Source organism: Planococcus citri, chromosome 2 (genome assembly GCF_950023065.1).
Source record: "Planococcus citri chromosome 2, ihPlaCitr1.1, whole genome shotgun sequence".
In the NCBI taxonomy this organism is placed as follows: Eukaryota; Metazoa; Arthropoda; class Insecta; order Hemiptera; family Pseudococcidae; genus Planococcus; species Planococcus citri.
In genome coordinates, this window is record NC_088678.1 from 30,686,249 (window position 1) to 30,711,736 (window position 25,488).

The window sequence follows — 25,488 nt, forward strand, 5'->3', positions numbered from 1 at the left end:
TAAATTGGCATAGGCGAGTTTAGCACTTTATTTGGGTGGATTTATGATGTAGGAGTGTAGGTATACATTTCATCCACTAAATACTGCTGAAAAAAAATTTCAATAAAAATGGATAAAGCGCGTTTTGGAACATTATTTTTTTTAAATTTTTAGTGAATTGGCTATTTAGGTGAGTTTAACACCTCATTTTGGTAGTTTGATGGTGTAGGAATGTGAGTTAATACTTCATCTACCAGGTACCACTGAAAACCCAACTTTGATAAAAATGGACAAAGCGAGTTTTGGAATATCACTCTTCAATTTGAATACATATTTTATTTCACAATTTTATTATTTTATTTATAATTTTTGAAAAATATTCAAGAGATTCAAATTTTTTAATTTTCGATTGAGTACTTGGGTATGGAAAAAATTTGAAATTATTTTACAATTATCAAAGAATATTCGAAAAGTTTACATTTCTATACCCAAAAAACACTTTTTCAATCATCTTATCTGTTATTTTAAAAAAGAAACCAATACACATTAATTTCAAAAAAAAAAATTTTTGGGGAGAATGCAAAAATTCTATTTTACTATCAAGTTTGTAATTGAATCATTTTTTCACGAGATGATTTTGATGTTGAAATGGCCTTTGCTCTGGATTCGTCTCGACTTTCAAACAGTTCTGAAAACCTGAAATGATACTGATGACAAACTTTGACTAAAATTGTCAATTTTGAAGCATAAAATATACGTATCACAAAAAAAATTTTCATATGCAAATTTCATCTCATTGGTACATTCTCAAGTTTCGTGTTTTGTGTTCTTTGTTGGAAAAATTTTACGTTTTTCTTTGAATGAAAATTTAAGCACATTATTGTTTCTCATTTTGGACGAGAATATTCGTCTAGTGTTGTGTTAGGTATGTGATCTTTGGATTCAAATTTTATTTATGTATCTTTTGTTACGAAAATTTTTCTTTTAGAATACTATTGCTCGAACTAATAATTACTGTTTGATTGTTTGAACATCCCGAGTATGCCTCTTTATGAAAAAATTGTCGTGTTTCAATTTGAACTATATTCATTTCGTTGTGCAGGAAGTAGGTACATAGAAGTTATATCTTCGTCGTCACTTCTAAAACGTAGATAAGTAAATATCGTTTCCTCAAAGTCTACTTAATTCATCAAAAAAAAAAACAACTATGACGTGATTTGTAAATTTTATACCTATATTCCATACAGTTTGGTTAAAAATCATGTTTGAATCTAAACGCATGGTCGAATGATGCATGTTAATTATTTTGGTAAAGTTTAAGTAAGAAGATAAGCACCTATCAAATCTCATTTAAAATTCCATGAACTAAACCGCGTCCACACTTCGAGCTAATTTTCATAACCCTTTGAAATAACTAAACCATTCTTTAAATTTATATGATATCTTTATTGAATCATTTTTTTGAAAAAAAAAATTATAAAATTAATAAGTACACAATAAATAAGTAATAATTACGTAGTAAAAAAATGTAATTACAAATTACGTCATTTTCTTTTCTTATTGGGTGTTGGTGTTGACAATGTCAGCAGGATTTGGGGTTTCTGGTTTCTTGTCACGGAGTTCGTTGATCTTTTCTTTTACTTTATCGACTCCATCGGATACAGCTTCTTTGGTAGCTTGGTACGCTTCTTTGCCTTTTTCTACAGCAGCGTCGTAAAAGTTTCCGGCCTTTTCTTTGAACGAATCGAATAATCCTTTTTTCTCGGTCGTTATTCCTACAGTTTCTTTTGCCTTGTCGATACCTTGGTTCACAGCGTCGGTAAAGTCATCACCTCGAGCGGCCTAAAAAAAACATGAAAATCGAACGAATGGTTATATAAATAGGTATAGGGTTAAAAATTTTCTTGTTAATGAATTCGTTAAAAATATTTCATTAAAAAATCTCAAATTATTGCGATTTCATTCGAATTAATTCAGATAGGAGAGAGGGAGGGAGGTATTTTTACGTTTAATCTATGTTGGTGAATTTTAAAAATTATGGAAAAATGTATTCGTCGTTGAACTTGAATAATATTCGAGCACTGAACAAAATAAAAATCATTAAAAAATCCTGTTATTATTTTTTTTAAATGAAAAAAAAAAATTGTAAGAATGTAAATTCCTGTATAAAATACTCGTAAAATACGAGAAATCTGATTAATTCAATTTCATTCAACTTGTGAATGGATTAATACGAACATATAATCCTCACAATACACTCAGCACGAATTCTCTAACAGTACATAATTTAATCATGATCCGATCAGTTCGATAAATCTCAACACTTTTCAAATAAATCGTGCTAAAAAAAACACTCGTGCCAAATACCTCCAAAAAATCTAAACTAAAATAAAATAAATTCCACTTACCATAACGAAAGCCACAGCTACGAGAGCAAAAAAAGCGAATTTGAGCGAAGCCATTTTATCTGTTTCGAATTACCGCAGTAAAAATCGAGTATTTGAACGAGAGTACGATTTGCTATTAAAATCGCGCAAAACAAAATGACGAGTTGACCGGTGTATAGAATATCACAGACTGTGCGATAATTACCAACAGATTGATCTTTAGTTTAATCTCGCGTATACCTACTAGTACATCATTTACGTACGAAACACCGAGTATATAAATTAGTTCGACACCTCTATGGATTTGAACAAATTCCAAATACTTAATCGAACGCGATTCTGCTATCTGAACTTTGTACCAGAACTACCCCCTGCTTCTTATAGCTTCTAGCTAGTAGCTAGGTATAAATATTTTCGATAAACAGTTCGAGTTTTTTTTTCTAATCGCATTTTCTAGGTATAGGAATAGGTAGTATCAAGTGTTTGCAGCGAGTTTATACTTAGATATAGGTAGGTATTCTTAAGTTACTCGCATATTTGATCTAGTGTGCTGAGAAACGAGTTTTGTAGTTGCCCTTGGTACATGGTGCTCCTCTGGTTGTTTCGGATGTCTGGTTCTTTGGTTCGCTACGTGTTGGTCAAGATTATTTTAACAAATGGTTTTTCGTTCGATTCGAGTAATTTTTACTGAATACTTAATAGGTACGTACATGTGAGATGTACTCGAAGATATGGGAAAATATAGTCAAGGTCTTGGCGTTCAGTTGATGAAATTGAAGAGAAATTCGCTATTTTTCACGTTGATCTTGAAATTATGTAAGTTCAGGGTCGAAGGGGGGTGCTGGAACGGGGAGCCTGATATGCAGCATAGTCCACTGGGTTTCACGAGTACTAAGAATTGACAAATTGATGATTTCTATGTATCGAGTCGTTCGAATCGTTCTGTACATTGTTGACTAATTTAAAAAACAATTTTATACGATTTAGAAAAGCAGATGTTTTTTCACCATATAACGAGAATTTCGCGAAAATTTTGAAAAGTTTTCAAACTGAGCACCTGTTTGAGTGATGTGGTGCTGTTTGGTCTTCCCTTTCCCCTCCAAATCAGCTGTGCTGCTGCCATCTGGATTAACGCATACAAAAATTCGTTCGTGAACTTCAAAGAAAATTTGAACGTGTCCTAAAACGTATTTTCGAAAATTTGTTTACGTTGGAAACAAAAAAAAAAAAATCAATTTTGGTAATGAATACAGGTAATTATGAATTAAAAAAATTAATTGAAAGGATTTCAATTCTCTTATTCGTGTCAAATGTGTATTTTCTAAATTATTTCAGAAAAAAAATCATGATCCATTTTTTACTTTTTGAAATGAAAAATGTTGACTAACTTTCTGAACATTTGGTATAGTACAAAGTATGAACTTAGACTTACCTTTCTTTGTTGCTTTTTCCTTTTTGCAAATTGAATATTGAGGACTCGGTTGAATGTCCAGGTTAGGAGGGAAGGAAGAGGGGCAAGGAGGAGCAGTTTGGAAGCGAAGAAAAAAGCCAAGTGAGCAACTTTTAAAAATTCTCCACGTGACGTTCAAATCTGAATTTGTGAAGGAAATAGAACCTTTGAGAGCCAAAAACAGTCCTGTAGAAATGTAATTTTGCCCCCTCCACCTATCACAAAAAGTTCACACGTAGAAGAATACAAGGAAAAATTTGAAGTGCTGAAGTTGATTTTTGAATTTTTGGCAAATTTTTGAAAATTTAAAAAATCAAAAAAAAAAAAAACTTTGAGCGCGATTTTTAATCTTTTTCTAGTGATGTGAATCAATGTGAACCCTATAACTAAAATTTAAGGTACCAAAGTTAATTTTTGGACTTTGAGCGAATTTTTGAAAATTTAAAAAATTCAAAAAATCTGCTTCGAGGAATTTTTGAAAATTTAAAAAATTCAAAAAATCTGCTTCGAGGAATTTTTGAAAATTTAAAAAATTCAAAAAATCTGCTTCGAGGACGATTTTTAATTTTGTGGGAGGGGGGGGGGCAAAGTGAACCAATACGAATGATTCTTTCAATTCAACTCCCACACATCAACAAGTAGTATTTTTGGGTCATTGTGTAGCCTCCATCGATTTATTAAATTTTTCCAGAAATTTGAAATCGCTCTGGAAAGGTCACAAAATGAACTTCAACGTCTGCAACTTTGGTTGATGCTTATTGGGCACTCTCTCGACAATTGTACGTCATCAACGTGAAATTCCAGTGGTACCAGTTCAAATGTGAATTTTTAATCAATTTGTACATTTTAGAAAAACTAAAAAAAATCAAATTTTCCAAGAAAAAAGTTGAATGATAACTGATAAGATTCGTTATTCATTATGGTTTACAATGATCAGAAAATGTTACGCTTATTTCATGCAAAAGTTGGAAAACCGTCTTTAAAACAGCTTTTTAAAGTTTTTGTAATGGTCGAAAATTCGTCAAAAATCCAAAAATGAACCATTGTCCTCACCTCTCTACGTTCGATGGCAGGAGGTGAGAGACAATTTAAATCACCGGTTTTGGTTCTCTCAAAATTTTTTTTCAGCATCTTTTTTGCCAAATAATCGAGATTAAAAAAAAAATCTTTATGAACTCGAAAAATAAGTTCTAAAAAGTTCGATTGACGTCACTAAAATACTTATTCTTTAAATGAAATCATCATTGAAAAAAATGAATAAATCGTTCAAGTAGGTATAAATATAATATATTCAGTGAATCATGCATAAGATAAGTTCACATGTACAATGTACATATTTGCATATATTATTTGTTGACAGGCTTTTTAGAGATTTTCTGCAGGCTTTTCCTGAATCAGATCTTTGCCCTTTTCTTTAAGATTATTGAAATATTTTGATACTTCGTCCTCGGTGATTTTGAAAGAGTCTTTGCTTTTTTCTACAGCTCTTTCGAAAGTATTGGACACCTTTTCTCTCAAATCAGCGAATAATCCTCTCAACTCGGCTGTCTTCTGATCTTCGAGATTATCTTCACAACGAATCACCTGGTGTAAAATAATAGAGAGAATTAACAAAGGTTGATGATTAGAAGATGTGATCAAAATTCAAAATCGAGAAAGCAGAAATTGGTCATCAAAAAGAGTCTGATTTCTCAAATGTTTTAGTTGAAAATAAAAGTGAAATTATGTGCATTTTGTTTAAAATTTAAATTAAATTCTCTTGATTTAATTCTAAAATTTACACATGGAAAAAAATTGAGCCCTCCCCTCCTCCCAAAAATTGATTTGTCGTTTTGAAACTGATCAATCATTAAAAATTGAAAAATAAATCTAGTTGGTCTTATTATAGGTAATATTGATTTTTGGCTTGGAAGAAGGTCGAGAGAAGTTCAACATCTACTCTCTATTCACTCGCCTTGTGAGAACCCAATGACTAATCCTGTAATGAGAAATTTTACAAAGAAATTTTCAAAACGTAATTTACTATTTTAAGGTACATATTCAAATTAACTGCATGTTGGGATACGATCCAAGTTTTAATTCGTGGAAAATTTTTATTCGATTTGTTTACTTTATCAAGTACATATTGGAATTGCTTTAAAAAATAATTCTTTGAAGTCGTATAGATTTAAATACTAGGTACGTATTTATTTTTCTGGAACGAACAACAAAATTAAAATAATACCTGCCTGGTACAAAAATGTATTCTATCCTACATTGTCTCGCATAGGGTATCATTAACATTAATTATCAATCGATTGATATCTAAATGTTTATTCGACGTCATTAATAATTGATTTAGGTGTTTGTTGCTTCAATTTCATGTCACTCAGAGTGCTGCATTATTTTGCTATACCTACCATAATCTGGTACCATACAAAATTCAGCTTTTAAAATTCTGCCTTTCTTTTTCGATTGAATTGCATTTTTTTTTTTACTATTTTTAGCTTTGTTATATTTTTAAAAAATGATCAAGCTATTTTGAGTAGGTGTAAGTTGGTAGGTATTTTCTATAATTAGTGTTCCTAGCAATGGAGCTATGTCGTGGAAGAGCGTCTCAAAGAGTTCATTAACCCAAGTTTATTAAATTTATATAGGTGAGTACTTATTCTTGAATGCATCACCTGATTAATTTATTGTAAAGATGGAAGGTGGTAAGGGGGACTTGATCCATGGTGTACAGACTATAGACTATGAAGAGAACAGATGTGCAATTGAACGTCACTAACCATTGTGGTTTTTCTTTCATTGTGGCTTCCGGACCTGAACATTGTTTCATACTCTCCCCCCCACACCCTGAGTCAATGTTGAAGAGCTGACTACTAGTACGTTAACTGTTTGGATAATGATTATTCGAGTTCGATTCAAATGAAAGAAGATTAGTTAGTTGTAATTGGAATGAATAAGTAAGGGGGGAGGACGATTTGGCGAGTACCTAGTTGAACTTTCATCTCCATTTAGACATTCCCTTCCATGACGTGTTAAACTTGAACATTGGATTAACGGAAAATATTTGAATAGATGGAGGGGACGGGGAATTTGGATTAAATTGAGCTCCAAAGAGGGACAATTGTTTTTGTGAAGTTGACAGAGGGGGAAAGTAGGCAGATACATCGTCCTTGTTTGGTTGAATTAAGAATTTTAGATCTAATTAAAATTATGTATTGTACTTACCATCGGATAAATCAGTGCAACCATCAGAAAAGTCGTTAATTTTAACGAAGCCATTTTTTCTCCTTTCTTTTGGAACAATCGTAACTACGTTGTTTAAAGAAAATGTTCAAAATACATACACAACTGCCTGATAAGAAAGCTACTAACGTTATCGCTTTATTATTGATTTAAGTACAAGAAATCGAATCGTTATTTTAAACTTTACACTCTGTTAAGTACCTATTAGTACAACGATAATCACCAAAGCATTCTTTTTCAACTTGTTGTGTAAAAGTTGATGCTTTTATTAGGAGCTGTTTCGTCAAATTGACTTATTCACTTATTTAGTTGATTTTTTTCTCCTGAAATCCTGATCTTTTTTCAGGGAAGATCTTTCATGTATGTACATTGGTACTTACTTGCATCGTTTCGGCTGAAATGAGCAACAGAGCGGTTGAAGGAGAGGGGGCAAAATGCAGCTTGGCTGGAATAATTTGTTTTACGTAATGATAGATCTTTATTTTTACGGTTAATAATTTCAACTTTTTTGATCCAGTCTCTGTGCTCATCCTATGATAGGTAGAAAAGTTGAAGGCTATCATTTAAAAATTTCAATAAATTATGGTATAGGCACTATTTTATTCTTGTTTTAATAAACCAAGTTTCGAAAGGTCAAAGTGTCCTTGGAGGTACAAAGGTCCAACATTTTGGTAAAATTTTCTGAAAAAAGTTTCAAAATTGTAAAGTGACGTTTCAATGGTTAGATACTCATTTAAAGACGCTGAGTTTGAATTCAGGTCGCTAAAATTTCATTTATTTTTTCGATAGCCAGTTTTGAGGTGTCGAATTCAAAAATCTATTGTTTCAAATGACGTCACTCCCTCATCCCTGGTGGCTGAAATAATTTGCATACTTAATTTCTGCTCAAAGATTCGCTCTCAAAAGGAGAAATAAAATGACTGGCCTACAGCAAATAGCCCCATTTTTTACAAAAATTTGGCTAAAAATTCGGCTGAAAATCCAGTGTTTGACTCTGGAAGGAAGTCAAATGGGTTTGGAAGGCTGAAACCTGCAAAAGGCACTTGGGGTGCATCCTCCCAATGTACTGTGCAAATTTGGACCCTCTAGGTCAATTTGAATGAGCTACAGGGTGTTCCAAAAGTTGAAAAAAAAAACTCGAAAATAGCTGAAAAATTCACTTTTTTGACTCTGGAGAGGGGTCAAATGGGGTTGGAAGGTTGAAATTTGCAAAAAGCAACCAAAGGGCACTCTCTCATAGTATGCTGAAAATTTGGACCCCGTAGATCAATTTTAGGGTTGAAGGGGTCAAAAATTGGGGTCAAATGTGGTTTTTCGTACCTTACATGGGGTGGGAATGACTTAGGAAGCTGAAATTTGGATATGTTGTTCACAATGGCGATACTCACCAATGGTATGAATTTGGACCATTTTCATCTATTTGGGGTCAAATTATGCTTCTCCAAAAAAAATGACCTTTCTGTAATTTTCAATTTTGACCCTCCAAACTGCAGGGGTCAATTCTAGTTTCCAAGAGAACCCCATTCCCCAAGTTTGACTTTATTTGATCAATTAGAACAGGTTCCAGGTCATAAAACGTGGAAATCACCATTGTTATAAATTATAAATAAATAAATAAATAAATAAATAAATAAAATGACTGGCGCCTACCGCAAATAGCCCCATTTTACAAAAATTTGGCTAAAAATTTCTCAGAGAGAAAGTTCAATCTGTCATGAGCAATTCTTGATAATCAAGTCGGTATCTACATGTCCTATATTTTTTTGTAAAAGAATTTCAAGTTGGTTCCTAATGGCTAATTTCGTTTTTTGTTGAAAAACAAATGAAGTAAAAATCAAGTGACTTTTTTTCAGACTGGACGTATGGTTGAATTTTCATTTTGCAGATCGCAGCCCATTTTCACTACCTTTTTTTTGAATGTAGGCACTCATGTTGATGAAATAAATAAGTAACAGTTGCATTTTCAAGAATTTTTCATTAATTTCCTTCATTTTTCAAAATAGGTTTATCCCTTGTTATTTTAATTTTTTGGTGAAATGTTGAATAAACCTAAAAAGTTATATTCTTTAATCTTGAAAAAAAAATCAACAGGTGGGACTAAAAATGGAAATGACGTCTTGTAATTTGATGAAGATTTTTCAAAGACCCAAATAAAAAATTGATCCTTCAGCTACTGGTTAATTTCTCAAAGTCGGACCCGATGATGGAATAACTTTTTTGGAAATTGTGGAAATTGAACAAACCAAAAAAAAAAAAAAAAGAGAGAGAAACTGAGTTATTTATAAAAATTTGGATTCCTATTTCTAAAAATTCGATAAAACGATGTGCATTTTATTCATATTATGGCACTTGCACATTTTTATTTGAACAGAAACACACAAAAAACACGTTTACAAAAACACATTTAATTCCAAAATATATTTAAACCATAAAATAAATAAATGCCACACACATTTTGTATGTATGTACTATTTACAAACGAAAACAAAATCATAAAAAAGTGGTATAAATAATGATGAAAAAAAAAAAGAATCACTTTTATAATAAATTAAATCTGGCCCTCGCCAATCGTAGTTATCGTAGTTTTTGGACTTTCGGTGTTTTTATCTACAAAAGAATCTTTCAATTTATTGTATCCGTCTGATACAGCGTCTGCGGTTGCTTCAAAGGCTTCTTTACTTTTTTGCACGGCTGTGTCGTAGTATCCTGATACTTTCTCTTTGAACGAATCGAATAATCCTTTTTTTTCAGTTTGCGTTTCGATTATTTGTTTGGTCTGATTTAGAATTGGCTTTTTTACTTCTTTTATTACATCGAGTACTTCATCGTCGCCGTGTACTGCCTGAAATATCCAAGTACAGAATTGTTCAGAGTCCAGCAATTTTTAAAGTAAAAAAAGTTGAGATGAGATTTTTTTGAATTTTGAATTTCAAAGTCGACAGTGTATAAATTAAACCAAAAAAAAAATGAACTAGAAACTGGTTATCTAATTGCTAAAAAAAAATACGTTATTGGATCACCCAATTACTCATATTTTTTTTAGATAAAAAATAATGAGTGCTACACCATTTCGTATCAAACTTATCTCACGAAGTCATGATTATTGCTCCAAATGAAATATTTTTTGGTAAATTTATCATCCTTTTCGCGGTACCATTACCATACACCATACGTAAAAAAAAATAATCACTTTGAAAATATATCATCAATCTAATCGCAATTAGGTACGTGTGTAATACTCGATAATAACGTGCTTTATCGCAATTTACGATTAATGAAGTAAAAAAAAAAAATAAGCTACGGTAGGTATAATCACGATAAAAAATAACAATACGATCATTCAAGTAGGTACTTACTGATGCATACGCCAATGCAATCATTAAAAATCCAGCCAATTTCAGAGAAACCATTTTCGAATCCAATTTTATTCTAATTTTCGAAAAAGAAACTCGCCAGAGTATCGCAAACTTACGCGATGATAGCGAACAAACCTTTAATCTCGGAGTGCCGACTGTTAAACTAAACCATTTGAAGGCAGGAAAACAGCAATTTGGCTCGCAGTGGTCAGCAAAATCATAGCTTATATTCGTTTATTGTGTGCGTTTAAAAAGAGCTTTCAACTTTGTCGTTACTAAATAATCGAAAGTATAAATTGTCCTTAGGAAATTATATGTGAAGAAAAAGTTACCTACAACGTGTGTGATTATAGATTTTTTGCGGTCGTCAAGTGTATAGGGTGGCTATTTTGTTGAAAAATTTATTAGGAATGGATTTTTTTTTCGTTAAATTGGTTTCTGGAGCCAAGTCGGAATATAATTGGTAAATTGTACTTTCATTTTTCTTAGTAAGTTCAACAGTGATATGAATATTAGTGTTGTTGATCAAAGGTCCTTTATAATCGGTGAAAATTTATGAATAAATTGTTAGATACTATGTTTCTTGAATAATCTAAATGAGATTGGGTATTTACGTCGTAGAATTGAATTTTTTCTGCGTTGAATTGTAATCGATATATTGAAGGCTCTTATAAGGTGAAAATAAATCTTGAAAAATATACCCAAATAAGTACATACTCACTTTCAGAGTATTTCCTCTTTTTTTTTTCTTTTTTTTATAAAGATTTAATTTGGGTAGGTAAGTATTTTTTTTTAATACAAAAAAAGTCTTTAAAATTTATGTGATTATTGTGATTGAAAATTTTTTGAGAAAAATTAAGTTCAATTTTATGATCATTGATCAATTATTGAGTCCTCCTGAAATGCAAGTTTTCTATCTCAAATATGAATTTAACGTGTAGAAAAATTGTAGGTTTTTTTTTTTTTTTTTTTTTTACCCATTATTATAGGAATATTTCCCTCGTGAATTTACTATTTGGAAACACCAAAACAGACAGTGTTGATCTAAAACATAAATCTCGTCCTCTTTGGTTTTATATTTCCATGTAGCTAGGATATGACACGGTCAAGGTTATTTGCACCAATCAAGGTGACAATAACGTTGTTTTCATTCATAGAAGAAAGTGTTTCATTTGTTCGAAGTTCAAACGATTTAAATTCATTCATTATTTCGTCGACGATTGAGGTTTCATTTATTATAATAAATCACCAACAACTCAACTCACTAATTACGCTGTAGGTCTAGGAGCTGGGTATTATCTGCTCGTTTGAAAGATTTCTCATTATCATCGCGTTGAAAAGCGAATTATAAATAAGCATTTTTTTGTACCTATTATATATTCAAAACGGAGGTCTAAGTTTTTAATCTACAATAAGGTTACACACACGTTGAATTTTCGCTTCGAATGATTTCCTAAAATTAATGACCTCATTTAATTCGACTCGTCGAGTGTAATGGTCAAAAATAATGAAGTTAACGAGAATAGGCTACTGTGAAAGAATACGCAGACTTTTACTTTCGTTTTCATCTCATCGTAGAATTACCTACGATTTTTATTCGCAAATTTTTTTTTTTAAAACAGTCTATCTGCATGAAACGTGTGATATAAATGAGGATATCCTGTCATAAAGCGAGGTCATAATCATGAAAGAAGGCCGTACATTTTTATATTACAACTCGAGTGAGTAAGTATACAATACGGCTGAAAATCATACAGTTTCGATCATTCGGTGAGAAAAATAAATTATTTTGTGATTTATTTGTAATTTGTGCGAATTATCTGATCGAAAAGGTGGAATTAGACCACTGGTTTCGTTGTTTTTACCACAAATTATTCGCTATAAAGGTGAAATAAAATTAACGAATGAATTACGAGATTTGATGTTTTCATGAAGATGAAATTATGTACGTGGTTATAGGACATACAATTTTTAGGTTAAAATTTATAAATTTGGAAATATTATTTTTTACATATATAGGTACGCAAATGCAAAGAGAAATGAAGTGATAATTTCTTCTTGAAGATGAACTCGAAATGCTTTTTATCTACCCCAATTGATTAAGAAAAAATCTAATTGGGACTATATAAATAATAATAATTTAATTCATTGATAAATATTGCATCATTAGCAATGCCTAGTTCGTAGGAGAATTCCTATTATGCCGAAAATAAGGCAAAATGACGCATCAGTTTCGTTATGTTTTTTGGTCATAATTTTTAAATGAACTGTTATTTTTCAAGATACCTATTCAAAATTATCAGGGGCCATTTCAATTTTTCATTTTGTGTTCATATTTGATATTTTCCTCACGATAGCGTATTTATGGAGGAAAACAAGAACTAAGAATTAAGAAAAGTGCAATAGGATCAAACGTCAAAAGTTAAAACTGTTGAAATGTCTGTTTTTATTCATGTATTTCAACATACATACTAATAGTAAGGACTGACTGGCTGAGTGTGTACTGAAGATATGAGAGGGAGAAGAGGTAGAGAATATCTCTCCAGTTAACAAAATTCATCTTCAAGGCAAACATCTAGAAAGAAGTTTGCTCATTTTCTCAATAATAAAGTTGGGAAAAGGAGTGGGAAAATCTTGCTACCTATTCAATTTTCAACACTTTGTAAGTTGGAAGAAAAAATGAACTTTTATTTAGAAAATTGGATTTACAATTTTGAATATATTAAAATTTTTTTTCAATAATTTCACCTGTTCTTCCATGAAAAAAAAAACGAATTGGAAAATGTTAGCTTGTAGAAAATTTTTTCAAAGTCCATTTGAACTTATAAAAATCAGTGAAAAAAAATTGACCAAGGCCCTTTTTCCATGAAGCCCCTCAATTGCAATTTTAATGATGAATAAAGTAAAATCATACTTACCTATTTGATTTAATGTTGAAAAAAAAAATCAAGGACAGATTCCGATTGTTTTTTTCAGAATTAAAATTATTGGAATGGAACAGTTTTTTTTCAAGTAAATTTTTTAGGAATTTTTTAAATTAAGTATTGTCCAAATTTTTTAAGTATCATTTTTCAAAGAACAAACTACCTACAGAGTACAGAATATTACAAATAATGATCCAAAAACCCCTTGAAATATTAAACTTTTTGCTGAAGTTGTAATTTTTTTTTTTGAAAATTATCTTTTTTGAAGTATTGAGATGCACAGAACGGTAATTACAATAGTAATTTACAAAATTTACACAAACCCCGAAAAGCCCTGATCACAGTTTGGGTTTCGGGGCTCACATTCGGGGCTTGGTTTTCAGAGGAAAAGGTTTCGGGCTTTGGGCCAGGGCTTTGTAGGTTACAGTTTTCAAGGTTTTGGGGCTTGGACAATTGGACATTCGGGCTTCGAGGAAATAATCGGGGTTTTTTCGGGTTTCGGGTCCTGGTCCTGGTCCTGGGCCGGGCCTCATCCCTGAAACGAACTAACAGGCAATTCCAGGGTTGTACAAAAACGTGTTTTTTTTTTTTTTTTGGTTTAAAACAGTTTTTTTTCTTGTTTAAAACGCATTTTAAACAATTAATTTGTTTTGGGTTCACCAGACATCAATTTTTTAAGATGTGGCGTCATAAAATAGCTATAAAGCTCAAGAAATATTGAAAAATTGGAATCAAAACACAAACTTTGTCTCTAAAAATAAAATACAGTTTGTTCAATTTCACAATTTCACTTTTTTTCAACAAGAAAGTAGAAACTAAATTTTAGGAAATTGGAGTTGAAAAAAAAAACACGTTTAAAACAAAAAAAAACGAGACCACCTCATGTGTTAGAATGGACAAGTATTAGAATGGTCAAGTGGTAGAAAAAGAGGGAAAAAAAGGGAAAAATATTTTTGTTGCCAACATGCCAACCCACTTTGTTTGGAGAAGAAAATTTTGTAAATTAAAATGAAAAGTAAAGCCCAAGTATTAGAATGGTCAAGTTGTAGAATAGTCAAGTATTAGAATGGACAAGTGTTAGAAAATACAAATATGTATCAGGATGGACTCGGGGAATGTGAGAATTAGGCAAGGCGAAGCCGAGCCGTTTAAAATTTATATTTCATTCGATGAGCATTACTCCGCTTGGTGAGTTCAGACGGAGGCTGGACATTACCGTGTATGTAGACAGTACCTGCGGTAGTTTCTAAAAAACTGTACTCACCGAGGCCGAAGGCCGAGGGAAGTTAACAGACATAGTATGAACAACAAAGCGACCCGCGCAACCGAGGCGAAGCCGAGGTGAGCGGACACAACGCCCCCCCCCCAACCTGAAAACGGCTACCCTTGTACCCTATTATCCAAAAAAGTAGTAAGTCTTAAGTACCACTTCCTCATCCTCTTATAACAGATTGCTCTTTTCCCCCTATTTTTCAAATACTTGACACCATTCTAATACTTGACTATTCTACTACTTGACCATTCTAATACTTTACTTGGGCTTTACTTTTCATTTTAATTATTATTTATTTTACGAAATTTTCTTCTCCAAACAAAGTGGGTTGGCAACAAAAATATTTTTCCCTTTTTTTCCCTCTTTTTCTACAACTTTTGACCATTCTAATACTTGGCCGTTCTACCACAAGAGGTGGTACCAAAAAAACCACTGTTTTAAATGGTTTTGAACGTTTTTTTTTTGTTTAAATTTAAAACATCGTTCTGGTTTTTTTTTTATTTGTTTTAAACGCGTTTTAAACATGTTTAAAACATTGAATAATTTTTGTGTTACCTTTTAAACATGTAAAACCCTAGGCAATTCCAGAAAAATGATGAAGTAAAAATTAAAAACCAAGTCCAGGCTTTAAAAAATTCATGAAAAAAATAAATGAAAAATTTTGAAAAAAATTTTTGATGTGAGATTCAAAATAATGAAGAACTAGTAAAATACCAGTAATTACCCGTAATTATCGCAGTCATGATATAAGCTGAATATTCCGTTCAAAAAAGCCAAAAACCTGTTTTTTGTTTTTTTTTTGATAACAAAAGTAAACAAACACAACATTTTCAAAAAATTTTCAAAAATTTGTGTAATTTTTATAGTTTTTGTCTCAAATAATTAATGAATTATTTTATGTACAACCTTTAGCAATGGAAGACTGTAATCCTAAGGAAGAAAACTTGAGTGAGCCAGGATCTCTTGCCTTGAAGTCTGCCCAACAAACGGATGACTTAGTGTTCAATAAACCATTACCTGTTGATGCTTCGAAAAACACAATTAAAGTTGACGCTTTTGAAAAACAAATGTATTTAAAGGTACGTAAGCAAAGATGTTTACTCCTTATTAACCTAACAAGAGTTTTTTCAACTATTTTGTACTTAAAACCACTTCTGAATGAGTGGAAGGACCTCCTGTTTACCTGTGATTCTTCTAGGGGAAAAAATCATAGTTTGTAATTATTGTCGTTTTTGGTATGTTTAGGAAATCGGTAAAATCATGAAGCGAGACTTTCTGCCGGATTTTTTGATACTCAAAGCTCAAAATGAATACTCATCTGCGATAGAAAATAACGATAGTGAAAAGTTGGACGAAATATATGGCAAATATGGTATCGGTAGCAGTATCTTATTTGACTACCACGTTTTACCGAGCAACGTGTTAATTTCAAAATTCACTATTTCAGGAAAACCTAAGAAGAGAAATGAGATTAATTGTACAGGTACCCGATTTCAAGAAAATCATTTCAACGAAGAACGATACAAAAAAACTATTCGAATGCTGGAACATTCACACGTACGAGCATTGGATGGCAAAGGATCGTCTTCCCAAACTCCCGAAGTAAACGGTCACAGTTTTCTTAAAACACCATCGCCCATGCCACGTATTTTGATGACAAAAGTTTTTGCATGGAATATGTATCTTTCGTGAAATGGTATTTAATAATGTCGTTGGCGTTTCAGGTGTTGATGAAACTCCTCTAATGGTATCGGGAGAAATTGACGGTACTCCTTCTAGACTGAGCGATAGCAAAACTCCAATTAGACCGGGTTTACCTGCACCACCGCTTCGTGAACCACTGGCTTATTCGTTACCGGAAAAAATCTACGAAATGACTAAATATGAGAAGAAAATCGCTAGATTAAGTTCCAAAAAATTTATAATAACGTACGTACAAGTTTTGAGATTCTAGAAATACTATCCTTGGATTACCATCTGAGTAGGGCATTTGTTTCAAAACGTTACCTATGTATGTTGTTCATTAGTGCCTGAAATAACATCGAACATTTTTTGACGAACCTTATCCTAAGTATGCCTGTTCTGTTTCTGAGATGATTCAAAAAGCACATAACCTAGGGTTGTCGATTTTTATTCGACGTTAATACATTGCATGATGTGCAGTTTTTGATTTCCTGTGGATCGATTCCTGTTTTGATTTTTTTTTACGACCCCACTCCCTCCTCTAATTAATATTCATTTTACATTCCATAATTTTTGTTGAAATTTTCGAATTTTGAAGTCTGATCTACTTCAATTTTGAATGGAAATGAACCGTCGTAAAAATAATTAAAACGTAGCTTTGCGACTATCAAAATAGGTTGAAACTGCGTGAGGAATTCAAATCTAGGGAGGGGGGGGTACGAGTGTGACCCTCCCCTCCCTAGATTATTTTTGTGCTCTTTTGAAGAATTCTCAAAATGAGGTTATAATGTTCGGTATTTTTGAAAAAAATTGTAATGTGACCTATCAAAAGTGAATAGATAATTGTTGAAAGGCTGCTAAATTTCGATTCAATTTCTCAGTTTGAACCCTCCCCCTCCCCCCTCCAATACTCTTAATCCTAGTGAAATTTGATGTGAGTTTTTAGAAAATCAATTCTCTTTGGTTTTATCGACTTCCAAAAAATGTAAATATGAGAACAAAAAGGGCCAATCTTGAGAATCCAGCGTCATTTTGTTGTTTAAGGGAAGTGGGATAGTGGGGTCGAAGGAATTTCGATTTTCTCGTCATTTTATGATTAAAAGCCATTTTGGCGTTCAGTTCAGATCATCAAGGGATTAATCTATCGTGTTTTTGTTCCTTTCAGAAATGAAGAAATCCGCAAGACTGTCGATCGAATGAATAATATTAAGAATAATACTACGCGTTTCATCATGAAATTCACGTCGCACTTGAGGAATGCTGATGTGAAAATAACCAATTTCCAGAAACACAGTGTGCAAACAACAATGGACCACTTGTAAGTTTCGATCTCGAAAACAGTAGCTTGATTATGATTTTTAACACAGGATGTGTTAATTAATTGTGTTTTTATTAGATGCGCCCATGTAAAATCAGAGCTGAAAATTGTGATTCCCTTCAATCCTCCTCAACCACCATCACCTGATCTGCTTCACCAAGGTAACTACGTAATTTATACTTTTTTGTATACTTATTTTTTTTTTGCTACGAAAATTTCAAACAATTACCGGATGATTTACTTTGTTATGTGTTAGAAATATTCCATCCCTTACATGTAATGTTTTTATCCTTTGTGTCCTTATAGACTTATCTCAGGAAGAGAAGGAAGAATTTGCTAAGGAAGTGCAAAACGTACTGCGAAAGATATTCTCCTGCGGGGTTCCTGCCTGGATTGTTCGTGCCAATTGTTCGATTATTAGCGAAGCGTGTTGTGTTAAGAAAGATGAAGTAACCGTTTGGTTAGGCTGTTGATATAAATGTTCCTTGATTTAACTTAATGAATAGTCATTTGTTATTTTGTATACGATTTTTTAATATATTTCTTTCGATGAAAATATTGGTAGCGATTTTAGAGTGAGTGATACGTCTTCGGTTTCTTTTTATAGCGAATTGTTGTCAACTTTGTAGCATTCATTTTTAATAAAATAAAAATATTTGTTCGTATATATTGATTATTCCATGTTGAATGTGATTTATTCGACTACCTACATGGTAAATATTTTGCGTGCGCCCCTATTAAAGATGCTACGAAGTTTCGTCTTGAAACTCACAGTTGAAGGAATTAAAAAGAAACTGTGGTTTTGAGTGTTTTTTAAATATTCAAACCTAACCTACCTCACCTAATTGAGAACGCATAACTCATTGATGAAACTGTGTTTATGAGTAAATGAATTATAATAATTGTTTCGACGTTTCGACTTTCCAAAAAAAATGCTGGATAAACTAAAAGGAAAAGAATTTCCGATTGTAACTTCACTCGAACCTACTACCCTCAACGCCTGCGCCTTAGCCACCAGCTGCAGTAATTGCTTACGAGCAGTGTTTTCGAGGGGTATCATTACAAACAGCCAAACGCGAACAGTGACGAAAACTACCCTTCCCACGTACACGTATTTTTATTTTTCTTATTCTAATTCTTCTTATAATTTGTTGATTTATAGATCCTTCATGCTGTTAATAATGTCCACTTTCGAGGATATCGTACATTTCTTTAAGCCAATATTCTGTGAAATTATTTATGCTGTTGGTCAGATCTCCAGCTTGTACGCTGGCTATAGAATTATCTCGTATTTTCGTAGCCCTGATGTAAGTTGTATAAGTATTTATTGTATTTTGTATTAGTTACTACCTAAATAATTATTATATGAACTGTTATTAATATTTTATAGAATCCCGATCCCGAATCTCTGGTCAACATATTCGGACGGGTACAACTAGAGGCGATTTGTAGGGATTTAAGCGGTTTGCCTCCACATGTAATCGCCGATTGTGTCGAAAAAATGCGCCAAGTAATTGCAAATGCACGTGAGTGTTCTTTATGGACGAATTTTTCAAATTACATAGAAAATAACTCGAACTCGATAAAGGGATAGTTTATGGTGCGATTGAAAGTTGAGTTGAGGTATAGTGATGTATCCATGTGTACCGATAGTCTACTCAGTCACGCAAGTGTGAAGTTTAACAATAACAAGCATTGTTTAGCTCGCTTTCCTAACCCTAATCCGTGGTTCATTGTATAGATGAGCCACCCTACGTTATCTAAAAACACCTGCGTTCATCTGAACGGATAAAAATCATTGAAGTAGATCGTGAGAAAATTTTTTTAAATTTTTGATCTAATTTAGAGGAGACTTTCATTTTGAGTTTAAAATCACTTGGAAAAAATTTTAGCTCCCAATGTGCCCCTGGAGAGGAGATATGGGTTCCCAAAGATGGGATATTTTCAAAAAAAAACTACTAGGTTGCATGAGCTGAGGTAGCATGTGGATAGGTCGATTCTTATTTCAATTCTTGCTGTTAATTTTGCAGTTCCTTATTGTTTTAGTGTGGTGGGGATCAAGCCAACTCATACCAACAGCCTGATAATGAACACTTGGTGTTTGAAAAGCTTTGCATTGATAAATAATTATCTGAGAAGCAAGAGTTTCTCTTCATAACCTAACCAACTTCTCGCTAAAATGTTCCTTATTTACCTTAATTGATTATGAATTGGATGATAACGCATTAACGCGTTAAATTACATACCTATCTACCTATATCGGATCTCATGATTGTTGTAAGAAAGAAGAACGTGATTTTTCTGTTGAAAAAGTTGGTGATTAAGAATACATAAATATTGTTTGTCGATGATGATGAATCAATTCGAAATTTTTGTATGATCATTCTAAATGAATTTTTTTGTAGCAATTTTCAACACATTTTTCATTGTTTCGGTGATTTTTACTTTTATAGTAAAATTTAAATTTGTTAATTAAACCTACAATTTTTTTTACGGCGATTTCAAACTTTTTAGTGATGAATTCTGATAAATTTTTTGCAAGCTAAGTTATTGCAAACGAATTTTTTCGTGATTATTTCGAATTTTCAAATGCATTTTTCATGGAGAATTACTTAGAATTTTCGTGACTGTTTGAAATGTTTTTTTTTTTTTGGTAGTTTTTAATAAATTCTGTACCAACATAGGTGATTTTGGCGATTCAGATTTCGGAATGCATTTTCAGTAGTGATCTGGTGATGTAGTTTGGTACCTTACCTACCCCTTTTGCTTTGTTGAGTTGTATTTTTTTTTGTATTTTTATTTACTTAGGTACCAAACTGACGAACTGTATTACATGATTTTTTTTCAGGACGTGAGTTTGAAGCTAAACGAGATTTGAAACGCAATGTGGAACCAGCTGTCGAGTAGAATTTTTTTATTTTGGTGCTCGTGTTTAAACGAAATTGAAGTCCATAAAGTACTGCGAAAGGTATTCTCCTGCGAGATAATCTCTGCTGGGCCTGGATTTGTTCATACCAATTGTTCGATTATGAGCAAAGCATGCTGTGTTAAACAAGATGAAATAACTAATTGGTTAGGCTGTTGATATGTTCCTTCATTTAACTTGATGAATAGTTATTTTATACATTATACGATTTTTTATATAATTTTTTTTGAAGAAATGAAAATATTATTAGCGATTTTGGAGTGAGTGAGTTGTCTTCAATTTCTTTTTATAACGAATTGTTGCACATTGGTAGTACATGACGAATTTTTAGAAAAGAAGACTACGCATTATATTTATTTTTAGCATTCATTTTTTATAAAATAAAATATATTTTGTTTGTATATTTTGATTATTCCTCAGAAAGAAAAACTCGTTGATGTTGAAGAGATTTATTCAACTACACTACATATATTCTACAACAACAGTATATTACTATAATACAAGAAAATGAAACTTATGCTGAGTGCCACCGACGCCACTGTCTTGTCAAAGAAAAAGGTCCTTTCCTTATGAAACTTACGATGGATCTACCCTACAGTTTGGTTTAGCAAAGAAGTAATGAAATATATTGTTTGTAGAAAATTTCACCATCGTTGTCTCACATTCTACTATTTCTACTACTGCTTCTCCGCAGATTTTGTGGATTGGGCTTCATTGAAAAAAAAACAAATAAAACAACACGGTGTCTAAAATTCTCTTCTACTTGCTCGTTGAATGTTGAACTTGATAACTTGAAGCATTTTTTAAAATATATGAAGTAAAAATGAAATTTCTTGTAATCAATTCGAAATTCAAATTCAAATTTGATGAAAAATACAAAACAATCAGGAAAACAGTAAAACACGAAGAATTACCGGTAATTACCGCAATCGTGATATAAGCCGAATATTCCGCTGCAGAAAGCAAAAAACTTGATTTTTTTGTTATTGTGAATTTTTTTGATAACAAAAGTGAACGCAACATTTTGCAAAATTTGTGTATTTTTCTCAAATTTTAACGTAAAAGAATTAATTAATTCTATGTATAACGTTTAGAAATGGAAGACAATAATCTAATGGAAGAAAACTTGAGTAAGCCAGGATCTCTGGCCTTGGTGGTTGCCCAACAAACGGATGACTTAGTTTTCAAGAAACCATTACCTGTTGGTGCTTCGAAAAAGACATTCAAAGCTGAAGTTCTTGAAGAAGAAACATATTTAGGGGTATGTAAGCAAACATATTTACTCCTTATTAACCTAACAAGAGTTCTTTCATCAATTTTGTCTTCAAAATACTCTTCTGAATAAGTGGAACAGGACCTCTTGTTCACCTACATACATATGATTCTTCTAGAAAAATAAGTCGTAGTTTCTAACTTTCGTTTTTGTTATGTGTTTAGGAAATGGGTAAAATCATCCAGCGAGACTTTTTCCCGGATTTGGAGAAACTTAAAGCTCAAAGTGATTACTTATCTGCGATAGAAAATAACGATAGTGAAAAGTTACACGAAATATATGGCAAATATGGTATCGGTCGAAGGTCTGCTCGCGATGTTTGTAAGTAAATTCAGCTCCAGGAAATTCGTATATATTGAACGTGATGAATCGTTAATTTGCTGAATTTTCATTCTAGGTGCCAGTCCAGCTACCTTCGAAACACCTGTAATGCGTAAAATTGAATCGACCGAAAATCCCAATCAACCTAAAACTGATGATGTAATAGATGTTGACGATGAACCTTCTGTTACACTAAGTATGTATTTTATTCAAAATTCATTCGATTACATCGTTTCCATTCAACGTATTAATTACAAAATATTCTATTTTAGGAAAACCTAAGACTTTGGATCAGTTCTTGAAATGCTATACCAGCGAAGATAACGAAAGCTTCGAAGAAATCATGATTGAAAATGAAAAACGACAGCGAGCTAAGGTATAACTGCGTATTTATTCGCACTCTTTGCACGTATAATATCACTTATCAGTTTGTTTACAACTTTGTGTTCGGTGTTTGTAGAATCCTTGGTTGTATAAAGATGAAAATTCTGTCGAAGGAGGTAACTTGGCTCTTCCTTCCGCAGAACGATTGCAAATCGAAGATAAACCACTGGATATCGATACTTGGGGTTATAAGAATAAGAATTACATCATGTATGTTCCCGATGGTAAGTTATCTTTTTGAGATTAATCGAATTACTACGTAAATTTATCACGTAGAGGTACGGTTTTGTAATCTAGAATTGCTAATGTGTTTACAGGAGTCGCTCTTACTAAAGAAGAACAGTTATTAATGTTGAAGAAGAAAAAAGAGATTAATTATACGGGTACGCGATTTCAAGAAAATCCTTTCAACGAAGAGCAAAACAAAGAAACTATTCAGACGCTGGCACATTCGCAAGTACGAACGTTGGATGGTAAAATAGGCATCGATGGCAAAGAATTATCTACCGAAACGACCGAAGTAAACGGTTACGGTTTTGTTAAAACACCATCGCCTATGCCAGGTATTTTGAGATGACAATTTTTGCATAAAATATTTTTCGTGAAATGATATTTAATAATTTTTTGTTACGTTTCAGGTGTTAATGAAACTCCTCTAATGACATGGGGAGAAATCGACGGTACTCCTTTTAGACTAGACGGTAGCGATACTCCAATTAGACCCGGTTTACCTGGCCCAGTATTCAAAATCGCCGAACCCCCTCTTCGTGAACGACTGGCTCATTCGTTAGCGGAAAAAGTCAACGAAAAGAATAGAGATACGAAGAAAAAAGCCAGAGAAAGTGCCAAAAAACAACTAGCAACGTACGTACGAATTTTCCAGCTCATTCGTCTATTTTTAAACTGAAAATTGATTTCGTTTTCTTTCTTACAGAGCATCTCCCATGTCAACTAGACTTTTCGATAGCTTCGATGCGCCATCACCTGCTTCGGCTAGATTATCATCGAGTCATTTGAAAAATCTGAATGCCGATGGTTCGACGAGATCACCGTATACGCCCAGAACACCCAGGACACCTTTATTATCGCCTAAATTACCACCTGCGACTAAAACCACACCGTTGAGGATTTCCTCAGGTACACCTACTCGTCGTTCGTATGATAGTGATTTCCATTTAACCGATAATTTGTTGAATTTAAATATACCTAAGAGGCCTAAAGCGGCCGACTTTTTTGCATGATGTTTGTAAATTATTAGATTCGTGTAATTATTTTATTCCTTCTTTATATGTGTGTTTTTCTATCCATCGTTTATAGATAGAGTTACGATATTGTGTACTTATTGATGTTGTAATATATGTAAACTGACGTTTATACCGAAGAAGGTTTTTTATTTCAATTTGTGCTGTTCTGGTGGTGGTTTTTATAATTCTTATTGGCTGCCTAAGCCTGAATTAATTTTTATCGTTGTAGTTCAGCTACGAACATGATTTTAGCCAAAGATACGTAAAAAAAGCTTTATTATTACCAACTTATGATTTACAAAGGATTAAATAATAATGAAATACTAGGCGATTGAGAGAAAAGAACGTAAAAAGCTTACAGAGTACTGATATTTTAAAATTATAGCAGGGAACTCGAATAAGATTTTAAGTTCGTTGTATTTAACGTCGAGTGCATTTTTCGACTTTGATTTAGCATGCTAATAAGTACTTGCCCATAACTCCAGGCTGCTCGGTTCCAGCTGTTCATTGACTATCATAATCATCCGAATCCGATACCACATTTTGATCATTCTCATCATTTTTTTCTTCGCTCTTTTCCGCATCAGTTAGTTGAAAAGCTTCTGTGGTACTTTTTGGATAAACTCTTCGACTCGATAATTTGATAGCTGCTTGCGACCACCTTAAGTTGGAATTTAATGCATCTGGATCTATCATCGTAGAATGAGTTAATTGAGCTCTTCTGTTTCGTTCTTCTGTAAGCTTTTTTAAAATTGCTTCCGCTTGTTCCTTCTTTAGAAGATTTTTCTGTCGTTCGACGTGTTTTCTAGGCGTCAACAGAACATCGATTACTGGTTTCACTCCTTGCATTATATTGTCGGGGAACGAGAAATTTTGCTGAAAGAGAAAAGTTTTGAATAATTCATCATCTTTACAACGAATGTTTCAATTACCTACATACATATATAACGTTAAGATGATAGCAAAATGATGATAGAAATTGATACGAATTTTATCAAAATATGATAGATTTTTTTTTCTCAACAAAGAATTCAAGCTACTGCGATGCAAATCGAGTGATATTCGCTAACGAATGCTATTTTCACGTAGAAATGACAGATTTATAAAATTACATATTTCCGTTCGCGCAGAGTTCACCAAAAACTAGTAATCTATAGTTTGTAAAATTAGGTATTTTTGGGTATGTTTGTACTTACAGATGCTCCGTAGCTGAAAAATATTACACAAATAATCAGGCATTCTATAATGAATTTCATCTTTGATGGAATCACGACGCAGACACGATAAAAAAATCATCAGTTCGTTTATAATCATTCCTCGAGAGTTGAGTAAATATGAGGGGGATAGGTTTCGATAAACAATCTGTTTCATGTTACAAAGGTCGCTTTTCTTGGTCGTGTTTAATTGAATAGATACGAAGATGAGTAATATGGGGAAAGAATACGTTTATTTACGTTATTGGAAAGATCTTTTAATGAACTTTGATTCAAGATAGTAAGTGCTCGTTAAATAATTTAGGGCTGAGAATGCGTTGGAGAAGTTGTTTTAGTTTTAGGAGATTTTTTTTTTCAAATGAAAATTTATACATTTTTTATGTACTTATTATGGTGTATCAGTGTACGTATTATTCTATCTCTAAATATTTATAAAAATCTATTCTCCCTAATTTCCCATCAAATATTGCGAAGAAAACCCTTGGTTGAATTTTGAACAATATTTGAATTGACTTTTCACCTCAT

The 25,488-nt window shown here is 32.5% G+C and overlaps 4 protein-coding genes and 3 long non-coding RNA genes across 8 annotated transcripts in view; 3 read left to right on the top strand and 4 right to left on the bottom strand.

The window, feature by feature from the left end:
* LOC135835389 (splicing factor ESS-2 homolog) overlaps positions 1 to 18,266 on the top strand; it is a 61,115-nt gene extending 42,849 nt beyond the window's left edge. For both annotated transcript variants that reach the window (XM_065349624.1, XM_065349625.1), the window contains 7 exons: positions 15,513 to 15,679; positions 15,846 to 15,972; positions 16,048 to 16,245; positions 16,325 to 16,529; positions 17,449 to 17,601; positions 17,680 to 17,762; positions 17,908 to 18,266. In XM_065349624.1, coding sequence (XP_065205696.1) covers positions 15,513 to 15,679; positions 15,846 to 15,972; positions 16,048 to 16,245; positions 16,325 to 16,529; positions 17,449 to 17,601; positions 17,680 to 17,762; positions 17,908 to 18,074 — 1,100 coding nt within the window. In that variant the 3' untranslated portion in view covers positions 18,075 to 18,266. The remainder of the gene's footprint in view (positions 1 to 15,512; positions 15,680 to 15,845; positions 15,973 to 16,047; positions 16,246 to 16,324; positions 16,530 to 17,448; positions 17,602 to 17,679; positions 17,763 to 17,907) is intronic.
* LOC135835387 (uncharacterized) lies at positions 1,402 to 2,744 on the bottom strand. Its single transcript, XM_065349621.1, has 2 exons — positions 2,388 to 2,744; positions 1,402 to 1,821 (listed from the first exon to the last, which is right to left on the bottom strand). The coding sequence occupies exons 1-2, from the start codon at positions 2,439 to 2,441 to the stop codon at positions 1,537 to 1,539; spliced, it is 339 nt and encodes a 112-aa protein (XP_065205693.1). The 5' UTR covers positions 2,442 to 2,744; the 3' UTR covers positions 1,402 to 1,536.
* Positions 5,088 to 7,319, bottom strand: LOC135835390 (uncharacterized). Its single transcript, XR_010556874.1, has 2 exons — positions 7,030 to 7,319; positions 5,088 to 5,400 (listed from the first exon to the last, which is right to left on the bottom strand). It is a non-coding gene; the product is annotated as an uncharacterized LOC135835390 (long non-coding RNA).
* LOC135835388 (uncharacterized) lies at positions 9,433 to 10,628 on the bottom strand. The gene is made up of 2 exons (XM_065349623.1): positions 10,404 to 10,628; positions 9,433 to 9,889 (listed from the first exon to the last, which is right to left on the bottom strand). The coding sequence occupies exons 1-2, from the start codon at positions 10,455 to 10,457 to the stop codon at positions 9,596 to 9,598; spliced, it is 348 nt and encodes a 115-aa protein (XP_065205695.1). The 5' UTR covers positions 10,458 to 10,628; the 3' UTR covers positions 9,433 to 9,595.
* A 389-nt stretch (positions 18,267 to 18,655) lies between the features above and the next one.
* On the top strand, positions 18,656 to 20,928 carry LOC135835391 (uncharacterized). The gene is made up of 3 exons (XR_010556875.1): positions 18,656 to 18,908; positions 18,992 to 19,127; positions 20,450 to 20,928. It is a non-coding gene; the product is annotated as an uncharacterized LOC135835391 (long non-coding RNA).
* A 590-nt stretch (positions 20,929 to 21,518) lies between these two features.
* On the top strand, positions 21,519 to 23,889 carry Es2 (ess-2 splicing factor homolog). The gene is made up of 8 exons (XM_065349626.1): positions 21,519 to 21,788; positions 21,965 to 22,121; positions 22,198 to 22,317; positions 22,394 to 22,497; positions 22,582 to 22,729; positions 22,823 to 23,068; positions 23,144 to 23,369; positions 23,440 to 23,889. The coding sequence occupies exons 1-8, from the start codon at positions 21,624 to 21,626 to the stop codon at positions 23,744 to 23,746; spliced, it is 1,473 nt and encodes a 490-aa protein (XP_065205698.1). The 5' UTR covers positions 21,519 to 21,623; the 3' UTR covers positions 23,747 to 23,889.
* Positions 23,890 to 24,008: 119 nt separating this feature from the next.
* On the bottom strand, positions 24,009 to 25,248 carry LOC135835393 (uncharacterized). Its single transcript, XR_010556876.1, has 2 exons — positions 24,946 to 25,248; positions 24,009 to 24,625 (listed from the first exon to the last, which is right to left on the bottom strand). It is a non-coding gene; the product is annotated as an uncharacterized LOC135835393 (long non-coding RNA).
* Between the last annotated feature and the right edge of the window lie 240 nt (positions 25,249 to 25,488).

Excerpts from the sequence above, each read along its gene's own strand:
- LOC135835387 (XM_065349621.1), bottom strand. The coding sequence starts at position 2,441 with ATGGCTTCGCTCAAATTCGCTTTTTTTGCTCTCGTAGCTGTGGCTTTC. Across the intron at positions 1,822-2,387 it reads TAGCTGTGGCTTTCGTTATG|GCCGCTCGAGGTGATGACTT; the intron begins GTAAGTGGAATT and ends TGTTTTTTTTAG.
- LOC135835388 (XM_065349623.1), bottom strand. The coding sequence starts at position 10,457 with ATGGTTTCTCTGAAATTGGCTGGATTTTTAATGATTGCATTGGCGTAT. Across the intron at positions 9,890-10,403 it reads TTGCATTGGCGTATGCATCA|GCAGTACACGGCGACGATGA; the intron begins GTAAGTACCTAC and ends TGGATATTTCAG.
- Es2 (XM_065349626.1), top strand. The coding sequence starts at position 21,624 with ATGGAAGACAATAATCTAATGGAAGAAAACTTGAGTAAGCCAGGATCT. Across the intron at positions 21,789-21,964 it reads AAGAAGAAACATATTTAGGG|GAAATGGGTAAAATCATCCA; the intron begins GTATGTAAGCAA and ends TTATGTGTTTAG. Across the intron at positions 22,318-22,393 it reads TGAACCTTCTGTTACACTAA|GAAAACCTAAGACTTTGGAT; the intron begins GTATGTATTTTA and ends ATTCTATTTTAG.